Source organism: Salvelinus fontinalis, chromosome 4 (assembly GCF_029448725.1).
Source record: "Salvelinus fontinalis isolate EN_2023a chromosome 4, ASM2944872v1, whole genome shotgun sequence".
NCBI classification, from domain to species: Eukaryota; Metazoa; Chordata; class Actinopteri; order Salmoniformes; family Salmonidae; genus Salvelinus; species Salvelinus fontinalis.
Window position 1 is genome coordinate 68,778,754 of NC_074668.1, and position 13,836 is coordinate 68,792,589.

The 13,836-nt window shown below is 44.2% G+C and overlaps 1 protein-coding gene across 5 annotated transcripts in view; it reads right to left on the reverse strand.

Annotated features, from left to right (window-relative positions):
* LOC129852719 (BTB/POZ domain-containing protein 10-like) overlaps positions 1 to 13,265 on the reverse strand; it is a 14,555-nt gene extending 1,290 nt beyond the window's left edge. The window contains exons 1-7 of one of the 5 annotated variants that reach the window (XM_055918372.1): positions 13,095 to 13,265; positions 3,835 to 3,978; positions 2,216 to 2,405; positions 1,758 to 2,058; positions 1,475 to 1,577; positions 736 to 856; positions 345 to 542 (exon numbers count right to left, since the gene is read on the reverse strand). In XM_055918372.1, the coding sequence (XP_055774347.1) occupies positions 345 to 542; positions 736 to 856; positions 1,475 to 1,577; positions 1,758 to 2,058; positions 2,216 to 2,405; positions 3,835 to 3,909 (988 nt within the window). In that variant the 5' untranslated portion in view covers positions 3,910 to 3,978; positions 13,095 to 13,265. Of the gene's footprint in view, positions 1 to 344; positions 543 to 735; positions 857 to 1,474; positions 1,578 to 1,757; positions 2,059 to 2,215; positions 2,434 to 3,834; positions 4,045 to 13,094 lie in introns of those variants that run through there. The other 4 variants (XM_055918374.1, XM_055918376.1, XM_055918377.1 and 1 more) reach the window with 4 other exon arrangements.
* Positions 13,266 to 13,836: the final 571 nt, after the last annotated feature.

Genomic DNA, 13,836 nt, shown 5'->3' on the forward strand with positions numbered 1-13,836 from the left:
GCACTAACGACTCCTGTGGCGGGCCGGGCGCAGTCCACGCTGACCAGGTCGCTAGGTGTACGGTGTTTCCTCCGACACATTGGTGCGGCTGGCTTCCGGGTTGGATGCTAGCTGTATTAAGAAACAGTGCGGCTTGGTCGGGTTGTGTTTCGGAGGACGCATGGCTCTTGACCGTCGTCTCTCCCGAGCCCGTACGGGAGTTGTAGCAATGAGACAAGACAGTAACGACTAATAATTGGATACCACGAAATTGGGGAGAAAAAGGGGGTAAAAAATAAATACATAAATGAATAAAAATATCTAGATCAAATAGGGGTGGGTGGAGAGTGTGTGGATTCACTCACTCTGTGAGTACTCTTCTCCCATCTGTGGTGGGTACTCTTCGTCCCAGTCCACTACGTCATCATCAGTGAGCACCACGATGTGACATTCTCTCTCTCCGCTCTGGGCGCTGGCCACCATCAGAGGCACAACCATTTCCTCCAGGTAGAACTCAAACTGACGCCGGGCACCGTCGTTAGACAGCTCATGCATGAGGGCACCTAGGGACAATGGGACATGGTCAGTCAGGAGACAGCAGTTCAGAGACGCAAACTAACACACTAACTTCCCAGAACATTTTCATCAGTCTTATGGAAACCTAATTAATCACTAATAATGGATATGAAAACCAAGGGCTCATGATTTCTGTTCACTGAGCCAACCAGGTCAAGGGTAAAAAGGGGGTATACTCACTGAGGTCTCTGCACTTGATGGTGTTGTAGTCAAAGGTGATGCACAGATAGTCACATGCCTCCCTCAGCTCAGGGATGGAGATTCCATCGGGGCAACGGATTATTCCAGACTTGTAGTAATCCTGCCAGTTAGAGAGTGAACAGAGAAAACACAAAAGACAGCCATTACAGAGACTGCCTCACTCACAGACATCAGCCCCCCTATCAGCACCCCCTTCCTAAAATGGCCAACGCTGTCTCCCCTACAGTACGTAGAGATATCAGTTTACTGCCAGCTGAGCTCGGCATGGATTAGATTTGCGAATGCAAAAATAAAAAGGTACATCTTTCAAATCAAATGCTATGCCTCTAAGATTGATCCCCGTTTGTCAACAACAGCCCACATTTGAATCAATCCATTCCTCCATATTCACTTCAGCAGCCTACAGCCACTGGTACTGATTCTTGTAGTTGTTCTCAGGACACTCATAGCCTCAGTGGACAACTCATGGCATCTACTCCATTCTATAATAACAGTCTGAGGCTGACTATAGCCTTGAGTAAATGTTTTAGGCTACAAATAAGTTAATCAATTCAGGATTACTATGAGTAGCAGGCTGCCTCTTGTGGCTCAGAAGAGCAAAGGTTAGCAATGGCAACACTAGATCAAGGAATATTTTTCTTCAAGTAAAAACAGTCAATATTTGACCAAGCTAGTAAAAGGGAGTGTTGTACTTGGTAATATAGTGCTATTGACTGACCAGGATGGCTCGGAACACTGTAGAGCTGATGCCCTCGGCAACTTCATACTCTCCTTTTTCATTGGGCCGTGTGAAATTGTGTTCCCTTCCAGATCCAAACATTCTGCAAGAAAGCACAAAACAGGTCACATTTCAGTGTTGTTCAGCATTCATACAATAAAGAATCTAAAGGAAAAAACCCATGTAGGTGACTTCCTCCTCATATAACCACACTGGTAAAACAAAACTTCATATGGATTGATGATTTTACCATAACAAAGTACAACAATGAGGTCAGCCCTACCTGCCCAGCATGGTGTTGGGCTGTGCTGTGAAGATTGAAGGGTCCACCACGAACCGTGTGTTATCCACAATAAGAGTGACCCTCTCGGAGCCTGAGGTCCGGATGCTGCGGGTACCCAGGCCCGTGCCCAGTCCCTCCTTGCTATTCTCATAGACAAACACCATCTCTCCCACCCCCAGGCTCTTAAAGCAGCCCTCAGTGCTGGATAGGCTGCTGACCAGCCCGCTGCTACTGGAGCCGCTGGGGGAAATCCTCTGAGGACGGGGGCTGCTGGGCCTGGAGCCACCGTCCCTCTCACGGTCTGGAGGTGGAGGCAGAGAGGGACTAACTCACTGGCATGACGACTGACCTTTCTCACAAACTACTCCAATTACATGCCAACATTAACATCCAACATGTTCTCTTAGAAATCTTATTTTAGGAGACTTGTGAAAGTGGTCTCAGTACGTTCTACTCACCGCTGTTGTGCTGGCGGGTAGGCGAGGTGACATTTCTGATGCAAGGGGTGAGCTGGCCCTCTCCCCTCTCGTGCGACGAGTCTCGGGAGCGGTCGCTGGAGCGGCGGCGGTCGCGTGAGCGGTCACTGCCCCCGCTAGCACCATGCAGGCTCATCTTCACCAGGTCTGCCTCCAGTCGAGATGCACACGACTGAGCGCGGGCCAGAGCAGAAAGCACACTAAATACTAATTGCAGTTAAACTCTACACAGATAACACACAACACACACACTCTCCCTCTGTTGTCCCCTAATGTATTATTACAGATTGCAGGTCACAAATCCTGTGTCTGCTGTAACCGTAGAGACACTCAGAACCGCAGTGAAAGTATGGTTCGGGGCTAGAGCTTTACTAGAACCAGTATTTACCTCTAGAGGTAATTATAACAACACCGCCCTGACCTGATGCACTGCCTGGAGCAAGAGAAACAATGTAGTCACACACTCAAAGCAATAAGTAACAATGCATCTGTACTGAGAAAGTCAGATATTTGGAAAGAAAGACAGTATAGAAGCAGCCCATCGAACCCAAGAAGACTAACGGGACAGAATGGAATAAGACAAATGTACACACAAAAGCAGAATCCCTTTTATTGTAGGCGGACCTCTTGTCTAATGGTACATCTTTTAAAAGGGAAAAGGCATTAAAAGCACTATCAAAATGGAACAAGGCCTTTAATCACAAATGGTTGCGTCCCTATATAGGTCTACAATCATCAGTAATGGTGTCCCATTTAGTATTGAAATATTGAACATATTGTCCCAGTCTGTTCTCTTAATATGAGAGCACATCACATCAGTGAGCCATAGAAGTATAAAAAAGCCAACGTTCCTGTTTAGAGAGAAGCCAAAAGACACACTTGCATGGTCATGTTCTGCACCAGTTCTTACAAATGAGGAAAAATAAGGTGTTTTTTGTAAGAATTTGCTTTGCAAGTTAGGTAGCTAGTCTCTCTGGGGACTCTTAAATAACAACTACAATGACCCAAGAAATGCCAAAGACTTCCTTTCTGCCAAAACAACAGCCAGTAAAGAGCATAGACCATTAGCAAACACTTAACTTAAACTTGTAGTTATAAAGTGTACATAGTGCTGCCATGACAGTGGACTTTTAAAATAATGACTACTGGGAGCATTATGACAGCGGGCCTGTCTGACTTTACAGTTATGATAAAAACAGTAGCCTTTTATGATGTTGGGCTCAAGAGTAACCAGCCCTTCATTGGAAATCACAAAGGACAATGTCAACATGAAATCAAAATCTATTTGTTACATGTGCCAAATACAAAAGGTGTCAACCTTACCAACAAGCCCTTAACCAACAATGCAGAGCTTTTTAAAAAATGTTGTAAGAAAATATTTGCTTTTTTTTTTTAATAGATAAAATAAAGTTACAAAATGCACAATGAGTGTGTGACTATGCTGAAAAACATCTGTCTAGCCTATAATATGATGGCCTATACCTATAGCACTATACACATGATCATGGATGTGAAATAACTCCACAGAAATTACAACTATCTTGGTAAGTGTCAGTTCTTTCTGACCTTACACACTATCAAATACAAAGTAATTGCCTCACCTCGAGTGCTTGCAGAGTTTGCGAGGTCGGGTGTTTTTCGTTCCCAATTCTCGGTGTCACTTGAGTTGCTATCATATGACTGTGGACGTGCTGCCATCACCAGTTCACAGAGACGTCCAACCCGGATTATTCAACATTCATAATCTGACATGACGAAGGGCGTCGAGTTAGATATTAATTCACTGGGTTGATTCAGGAAAGCAAAACAAGCTGTAAATATTCACATAAATGCAAGTTATACGTTCAGTGAATACGAAACTAAAACTCAGTTCCCCTTCGCATTCCAACTCGACAGCTGCTCGCCAGCTAATGTCACGATGATCCCGAATAATATGAGCTGAACTAATGGTGGCTAACTAGCTAGCTAACAATCATGACACTAGCACCCAAAATAACTAATGTGATCACAACATAGCCAGCAGTAAATTAGTTACCAGTCCCAGCTAGTAAATAGCAGATGGTTTAGAATGCTTGCAATATATATGTTTAGCTAGCCAGGCAGTGGCTACCTATGTGAAGCTGGCCACAATAGTGGAATTTGCGGGTAGCCTTCAAGATAAAAGTCCTCCATTGAAAGCGATGCAAACGGATACATATAGCGGAATCAGGCCATATTTGGACAAGATAATGCTAAACGAGTTCGAAATGTTGTTATATAATCTTAACAAAATACAATAATTTGTTAATTTGACGAAACAAAGACTTCAGAATTGTGGGGCGACAGGTAGTCTAGCGGTTAGCGCGTTGGGCCAGTTGGCTAGATCGAATCCCCGAGCGGACAAAGTACAAATCTGCCGTCCTGTCACTGAATAAGGCAGTTAACCTGCGGTTCCTAGGCCGTCATTGTAAATAAGAATGAGTTCTTAACTGACTTGTCTAGTTAAAAATTGTAATTGGGGCATACTTATAAAGTCTACACCCCCCCTTGGATTTCTTCACGTTTTGTGTTACAAAATCGGATTAAAATGGATGTGTCATTTCTTGGTCATTTATGATCGGGCTCCATTGGTCAACGATCTACACAAAATACTCTGTCAAAGTGAAGGATAATCTTTTTTTTAAATTTTAAATATGAATTTATGAAAATGTTAACACTAATATACCTTCATTAGATAAGTATTCACCCCCTTGAGTCAATACACGTTAGAAAGTCATTTGGCACAGATTACAGCTATTAGTCTTCTTGGGTAAACTTTGCACACCTGTATTGTGCAATATTTGCCCATTATTCTTTTCAAACTTCTTCAAGCTCTGTCAAGGATCTGGGGATCATGGCTAGACAGCAATTTTCAGGTCTTGCCATAGATTTTCAAGCAGATTTAGGTCAAAACTAACTTGGCCACTCAGGAACATACCAATTAGAAGTGTAAGGAACTCCAGTGTATATATGGCTTATTGTCCTGCTGAAAGATGAATTCCCCTCCCAGTGTCTGGTGTAAAGCAGACAAACAGGTTTTCCTCTAGGATTTTGCCTGTGGTTCCCTCTGTCCCGTTTCTTTTCATCCTGAAAAACTCATACCCATGCCATGCTGGAGCCAGCACCATGCTAGAAAGTAAGGAGGCAGCTAATTCAGTGATGCATTCCTTTGCTGTGTTTTTTTTGCAGTATTACTTTAGTGCCTTGATGCATACATGTTTTGGAATATTTTGATTATGTATATTTAAATTGTTCTTTTCACTCTGTCATATAAGTCATTATTGTAGAGTCACTACAATGTTGTTGATCCATCTTCAGTTTTCTCCGATCACAGCCTTTGAACTCCGTAGCTGTTTTAAAATCACTGATGACCTCATGGTGACATCCCTAAGCAGTTTCCTTCCTGTCATGCAGCTCAGTTCAGAATGACAACTTAGTCTGATGTGTCTAGATGGTTTAATATATCATCCACAGCATAATTATTAACTTAACCATGCTTAACGTTATATTCAATGTCTGATCTGTTATTGTTACCCATCTACCAATCACTGCCCTTCCTTATGCGGCTTTTAAAAGGCTCCCTGGTCTTTGTAGTTGAATCTGTGAAATTCAATACTTGACTAAGAGACCTTATGGATATACAGTACCAGTCAAAAGTTTGCCAAGAGCGTGCAAAGCTGTCATCAAGGCAAAGGATGGCTATTTGAAGAATCTAAAATATGAAATATATTTTGACTTGTTAAACACTTTTTTGGTTAATACATGATTCCATATGTGTTACTGCATATTTTTGATGTCTTCACTATTATTCTACAATTTAGAAAATAGTAAAAATAAAGAAAAACCCTGGAATGAGTAGGCGTGTCCAAACGTTTGACTTCTACTGTATGTATGGGGGACAGAGGAAGGGGGTAGTCATCTTTTTTTTTATGTCAATCCCTATTATTTCACATATAATTTAGTGGGATATGTTAAGCCACATTTTACTTCTGAACTAATTTAGGCTTGCCTAAACAAAGCGGGTGAATACTTACGCAATGACTATATTTTAGTTAAATATTTTATTAATTTGTAAAAATGTGTAGGATTCTCTTTTCAATTTGACAGAGTATTTTATGTAGATCAATGAGAAAAAATTACATATTTCAATCCCACTTTGTAATACAACAAAATGTGAAAAAAGTTCAAGGGGGTGTATGTAGACTTTTTCTACAGGCACCGAGTAAAAACCATTAGGAACACCTGCTCTTTCACTTTTATTTATTTATTTCACCTTTATTTAACCTGGCCAAGATAAAGCATAGCAATTCGACACATACAACAACACAGAGTTACACATGGAATAAACAAAACATACAGTCAATAATACAGTAGAAAAATGTGAGCAAATGAGGTGAGATAAGGGAGGTAAAGGAAAAAAAAGGCCATGGTGGCGAGGTAAATACAATATAGCAAGTAAAACACTGGAATGGTAGATTTGCAGTGGAATAATGTGCAAAGTAGAAATAGAAATAATGGGGTGCAAAGGAGCAAAATAAATACAGTAGGGGAAGAGGTAGTTATTTGGGCTAAATTATAGATAGGCTATCTACAGGTGCAGTAATCTGTGAGCTGCTCTGACAGTTGGTGTTTAAAGCTAGTGAGGGAGATAAGTGTTTCCAGCTTCAGAGATTTTTGCAGTTCGTTCCAGTCATTGGCAGCAGAGAACTGGAAGGAAAGACGACCAAAGGAGGAACTGACTTTGGGGGTGACCAGTTAGATATACCTGCTGGAGCGCGTGCTACGAGTGGGTGCTGCTGTGGTGACCAGTGAGCTGAGATAAGGCAGGGACTTGCAGAGACTTGTAGATGACCTGTAGCCAATGGGTTTGGCGACGAGTATGAAGCGAGGTCCAACCAATGAGAGCGTACAGGTCGCAATGGTGGGTAGTGTATGGGGCTTTGGTGACAAAACGGAAGGCACTGTGATAGACTGCATCCAGTTTGTTGAGTAGTGTTGGAGGCTATTTTATAGATGACATCACCGAAGTCGAGGATCGGTAGGATGGTAAGTTTTAGGAGGGTATTTGGCAGCATGAGTGAAGGATGCTTTGTTGCGATATAGGAAGCCGATTCTAGATTTAATTTTGGATTGGAGATGCTTAATGTGAGTCTGGAAGGAGAGTTTACAGTCTAACCAGACACCTAGGTATTTGTAGTTGTCCACGTATTCTAAGTCAGAGCCGTCCAGAGTAGTGATGCTGGACGGGCGAGCAGGTGCGGGCAGTGATCGGTTGAATAGCATGCATTTAGTTTTACTTGCGTTTAAGAGCAGTTGGAGGCCACGGAAGGAGAGTTGTATGGCATTGAAGCTCATCTGGAGGTTAGTTAACACAGTGTCCAAAGAGGGGCCAGAAGTATACAGAATGGTGTCATCTGCGTAGAGGTGGATCAGAGAATCACCAGCAGCAAGAGCAACATCATTGATGTATACAGAGAAGAGAGTCGGCCCGAGAATTGAACCCTGTGGCACCCCCATAAAGACTGCCAGAGGTCCGGACAACAGGCCCTCCGATTTGACACACTGAACTCTATCAGAGAAGTAGTTGATAAACCAGGTGAGGCAATAATTTGAGAAACCAAGGATGTCGAGTCTGCCAATAAGAATGTGGTGATTGACCTTGGCCAGGTCGATGAATACGGCTGCGCAGTAATGTCTCTTATCGATGGCGGTTATGATGTCATTTAGAACCTTGAGCGTGGCTGAGGTGCACCCATGACCAGCTCTGAAACCAGATTGCATAGCGGAGAAGGTACGGTGGGATTCGAAATGGTCGGTAATCTGTTAACTTGGCTTTCGAAGACCTTAGAAAGACAGGGTAGGATAGATATAGGTCTGTTTGGGTCTAGAGTGTCACCCCCTTTGAAGAGGGGGATGACCACGGCAGCTTTCCAATGTTTGGGAATCTCAGACGATACGAAAGAGAGGTTGAACAGGCTAGTAATAGGGGTTACAACAATTTTGGCAAATCATTTTAGAAAGAGAGGGTCCAGATTGTCTAGCCCGGCTGATTTGTAGGGGTCCAGATTTTGCAGCTCTTTCATAACATCAGCTATCTGGATTTGGGTGAAGGAGAAATGGTGGGTGCTTTGGCGGGTTGCTGTGGAGGGTGACGGGCAGTTGACCGGGGTAGGGGTAGCCAGGTGGAAAGCATGGCCAGCCGTAGAGAAATGCTTATTGAAATTCTCAATTATAGTGGATTTATCGGTGGTGACAGTGTTTCGTAGCCTCAGAGCAGTGGGCAGCTGGGAGGAGGAGCTCTTATTCTCCATGGACTTTAGTGTCCCAGAACTTTTTTGAGTTAGTACTACAGGATGCAAATTTCTGTTTGAAAAAGCTAGCCTGAGCTTTCCTAACTGCCTGTGTATATTTGTTCCTAACTTCCCTGAAAAGTTGCATATCACGGGGGCTATTCGATGCTAATGCAGAACGCCACAGGATGTTTTTGTGCTGGTCAAGGGAAGACAGGTCTGGAGTGAACCAATGACTATATCTATTCCTAGTTCTACATTTTTTGAATGGGGCATGCTTATTTAAGATGGTGAGGAAGGCACTTTTAAAGAATAGCCAGGCATCATCTACTGACGGGTTGGGTTGGCCCCCCCCCCCCCCCCCCCGATCTTTGTGGGCTATACTCGACCTTGTCTCAGGATGGTAAATTGGTGGTTGAAGATATCCATCTAGTGGTGTGGGGGCTGTGCTTTGGCAAAGTGGGTGGGGTTATATCCTTCCTGTTTGGCCCTGTCCAGGGGTATCATCGGATGGGGCCACAGTGTCTCCTGACCCCTCCTGTCTCAGCCTCCAGTATTTATGCTGCAGTAGTTTGTGTCGGGGGGCTAGGGTCAGTTTGTTATATCTGGAGTACTTCTCCTGTCTTATCCGGTGTCCTGTGTGAATTTAAGTACGCTCTCTCTAATTCTCTCTTTCTCGGAGGACCTGAGCCCTAGGACCATGCCTCAGGACTACCTGGCATGATGACTCCTTGCTGTCCCTAGTCCACCTGGCCGTGCTGCTGCTCCAGTTTCAACTGTTCTGCCTGCGGCTATGGAACCCTGACCTGTTCACCGGATGTGCTACCTGTCCCAGACCTGCTGTTTTCAACTCTCTAGAGACCGCAGGAGCGGTAGAGATACTCTTAATGATCGGCTATGAAAAGCCAACTGACATTTACTCCTGAGGTGCTGACTTGCTGCACGCCATCGACAACTACTGTGATTATTATTATTTGACCATGCTGGTCATTTATGAACATTTGAACATCTTGGCCATGTTCTGTTATAATCTCCACCCGGCACAGCCAGAAGAGGACTGGCCACCCCTCATAGCCTGGTTCCTCTCTAGGTTTCTTCCTAGGTTTTGGCCTTTCTAGGGAGTTTTTCCTAGCCACCGTGCTTCTACACCTGTTTGGGGTTTTAGGCTGGGTTTCTGTAGAGCACTTTGAGATATCAGCTGATGTACGAAGGGCTATATAAATACATTTGATTTGATTTGAGTAAAACAAACTTAGGGAGTAGGCTTCTAATTTTAACATTCATGAAACCAAGGCTTTTACGGTTACAGAAGTCAACAAATGAGAGCACCTGGGGAGTGGGGCTAGGCACTGCAGCACCCATGTAAGAAAGATGTTTATTGACGACAGCTCAGTGTTCAAGACCATTCTCCCAAGACCAGCTGGTACGCAATGTCTAATATTAAAGTCTCGAGATTTTGCTCGTCTGAGGTAGAGTACCTTTTTGATAATCTGTAGACCACACTATCTACCAAGAGTTCTCATCTATGTTATTCGTAGCCATCTATTTACCACCACAGAACGAAGTTGGCACTAAGACCGCTCTCAACCAACTCTATAATATATAAGCAAAGAATATAAGCAAAGAAGAAAATGCCCACCCAGAAGCGGCGCTCTTAGTGGCCGGGGACTTCAATACAGGGAAACTTAAATCCGTTTTACCACATTTCTATCAGCATGTTAAATGTGCAACCAGAGGAGAAAAAACTAAACACTGGACCAACTTTACGCCACACACTGAGACCCATACAAAGCGATCCCTCACCCTCAGTTTGGCAAATCTGACCATAATTCTATCCTCCTGATTCCTGCTTAAAAGCAAAAATTAAAGCAGGAAACACCAGTGACTAGATCAATAAAAATAAAAAAGTGGTCAGATGCTTAGCTACAGGACTGTTTTGCTAACACAGACTGGAATATGTTCTGGGATTCCTCCAATGGCATTGAGGAGTACACCACATCAGTCATCGGCTTCATCAATAAGTGCATCGGTGACGTCGTCCCCACAGTGACCGTACGTACATACCCCAACCAGATGCCATGGATTACAGGCAACATCCGCACTGAGCTAAAGGCTAGAGCTGCCGCTTTCAAGGAGCAGGAGACTAATCCGGACGCTTACTGTATAAGAAATCCCGCTATGCCCTTCGACGAACCATCAAGCAGGCAAAGCGTCAATTCAGGACTAAGATTGAATCTTACTACACCGGCTCTGACGCTCGTCGGATGTGGCAGGGCTTGCAAACCATTACATACTACAAAGGATAGCACAGCCAAAAGCTGCCCAGTGACACGAGCCTACCAGACGAGCTAAATAACTTCTATGCTCGCTTCGAGGCAAATAACACTGAAATGCATGAGAGCACCAGCTGTTCCGGAAGGCTGTGTGATCACTCTATCCGCAGCCGATGTGAGTAAGACCTTTAAACAGGTCAACATTCACAAGGCCGCAGGGCCAGACGGATTACCAGGATGTGTACTGCGAGCATGCGCAAGTGTCTTCACTGACATCTTCAACCTCTCCCTCTCCGCGTCTGTAATATCAACATGTTTTAAGCAGACCACCATAGTGCCTGTGCCCAAGAACACTAAGGTAACCTGCCTAAATGACTACCAACCTGTAGCACTCAAGTCTTCAGCCATGAAGTGCTTTGAAAGGATGGCCATGGCTCACAACACCACCATTATCCCAGAAACCCTAGACCCACTCCAATTCGCATACCGCATCAACAGATCCACAGATGCAATTTCATTGCACTCCACACTGCCCTTTCCCACCTGGACAAAGGGAACGCCTATGTGAGAATGCTAATCATCGACTACAGCTCAGTGTTCAACAGCTTAGAGCCCTCAAAGCTCATCACTAAGCTAAGTACCCTGGGACTAAACACATCCCTCTGCAACTGGATCCTGGTCGTCCTGGACGGGCCGCCCCCAGGTGGTAAGGGTAGGTAACAACATCCGCCATGCTGATCCTCAACACAGAGGCCCCTCAGGGGTGTGTGCTCAGTCCCCTCCTGTACTCCCTGTTCACGACTCCAACACAATCATTAAGTGTGCCGATGACACAACAGTGGTAGGCCTGATCACCGACAACAATGAGACGGCTTGGCCATGTGGTGCCAAGACAACAACCTCTCCCTCAACGTGATCAAGACAAAGGAGATGATTGTGGACTACAGGTAAAAGACGACCAAGCACACCCCCATTCTCATCAACTGGCCTGCAGTGGAGCCGGTTGAGAGCTTCAAGTTCCTCGGTGTCCACATATCCAAAAAACTAACATGGTCCAAGCACACCAAGACAATTGTGAAGAGGGCACAACAAAACCGTTTCCCCCTCAGGAGACTGAAAAGATTTGGCCTGGGTTCTCAGATCCTCAAAGGTTCTACAGCTGCATCATCGAGAGCATCCTGACTGGTTGCAACACTGCCTGGTATGGCAACCGCTCGGCCTCCGACCGCAAGACACTACAGAGGGTAGTGCGAACGGCCCAGTACATCACTGGGGCCAAGCTCCAGACACCCTAGTCATAGACTGTTCTCTCTGCTACCGCATGGCAAGCGGTACCGGAGCGCCAAGTCTAGGTCCCAAGAGGGTTCTAAACAGCTTCTACCCCCAAGCCATAAGACTCCTGAACACCTAATCAAATTGCTACCCGGACTCTTTGCATTGCCCCCCCTCCCTTTTACACCGCTGCTACTCTCCGTTGTTATCATTTATGCATAGTCACTTTAACAACTCTACCTACATGTACATATTACCTCAACTAACCGGTGCCCCTGCACATTGACTCTGTACCGGTACCCCCTTGTAAATAGTCTTGCTATTGTTATTTTACTGCTGCTCTTTAATTACTTGTTACTTTTATTTCTTATTCTCATCTACATTTTTGGTTAGGGGCTCGTAAGTAAGCATTTCATGGTAAGATACACCTGTTGTATTCAGAATATTTGACTAATACAATTTGATTTGACCATATGACATTCATATTGCAATGTACAACCTTACCTATGGATCTTGGGTTCACGAAATGGGGTAAGGCTGTACCGTGCATGTTAGTATGCCCCCAATGCAATTCTGAACTCTTAACACATCCACAGTGCGATTAACTTTTTTTTGTTGTCAAAATAACTAATAATTGTATTTCCACTATTAGTTTCCGTTTGCATCACTGTCAATTGGGGACTTTTATTTAAAAGGCATACAGCAAATTCCACTATTGTGGCTGATCCTTATTGTGGCTAGCTTCACATAGGTGCAGTGGCTAACCTGAGCAAACATGATGTGCTAACAGTTGGCTATTGACTCGTCGGCTGACTGGACAAAACATAGCTAGTTTCAAGTCAAGTTAGCTAGCTGCATTAGTTCAGGGTATTGATCAATCAATAGTTACGTTAGCTACAACAAGCTATATACGCAGAGGAACTACCAGTAAACTAGCTTGCTCGCTGTCAAACGTTAGCTAGCAAGCTCAGACATAAGAACACTTACATACACCAAAATAAGTCTTACCTTTTAAATTATAAGTATTCTCGCATTAATAGCATATAGCCCATACAAAACATATACACGGAATTCAAAGGATCAGTCCAATCCGTTAGTAAAATAATGGATCTTGGTTTGACATTTTCCCCTAAAAGGCAGAAGTGATGTTGTCCCTGCGACTCAGACGCTCTCGCGAGATTTGGCTGTACAAAATATTTTTTTTCTTCTTCTTCTTGGCAGTCCGCAAACAAATATCAATAGTGTATGCCGCCACCTACTGTATTTTTTGTAGTATGAATTCATTACACTTTGTGAAAAAAATTAATTGCCCTTCCAACTACACCCATTAAAACCTCACCACTATTCCACTACTTTGGCCCCATCTGATCCTACTTCAGGCCAGCAGTCTGGGAGGATGGGACACTATAATTCAAAAACATTAACGCTTTGGCAGTAAAATCTCCTACACCCAAGTACTTCTCAGTAGCTGCCACCACATCATCTATCCTCTGTGATTTACATTCCATCCCTGCAGTACAATTGACAACCATGGCCTTGAACGCCCCCCAAAAAACCTTACTGAAGCACGTTATTCCTATCACTCCATTGACCTCGGCCTACTCACAGGGATCCTCTTAGGATCCCTCACCCTGCACCCATCTTCCTCTACTACTCTCTTCACTGCCTTAGCATACAACACCTTCTGCACTACTCTGATCCTGGCAACCTGAACCTGCCTTTCTCTCACCGGACACAGTTCTGATCTTCA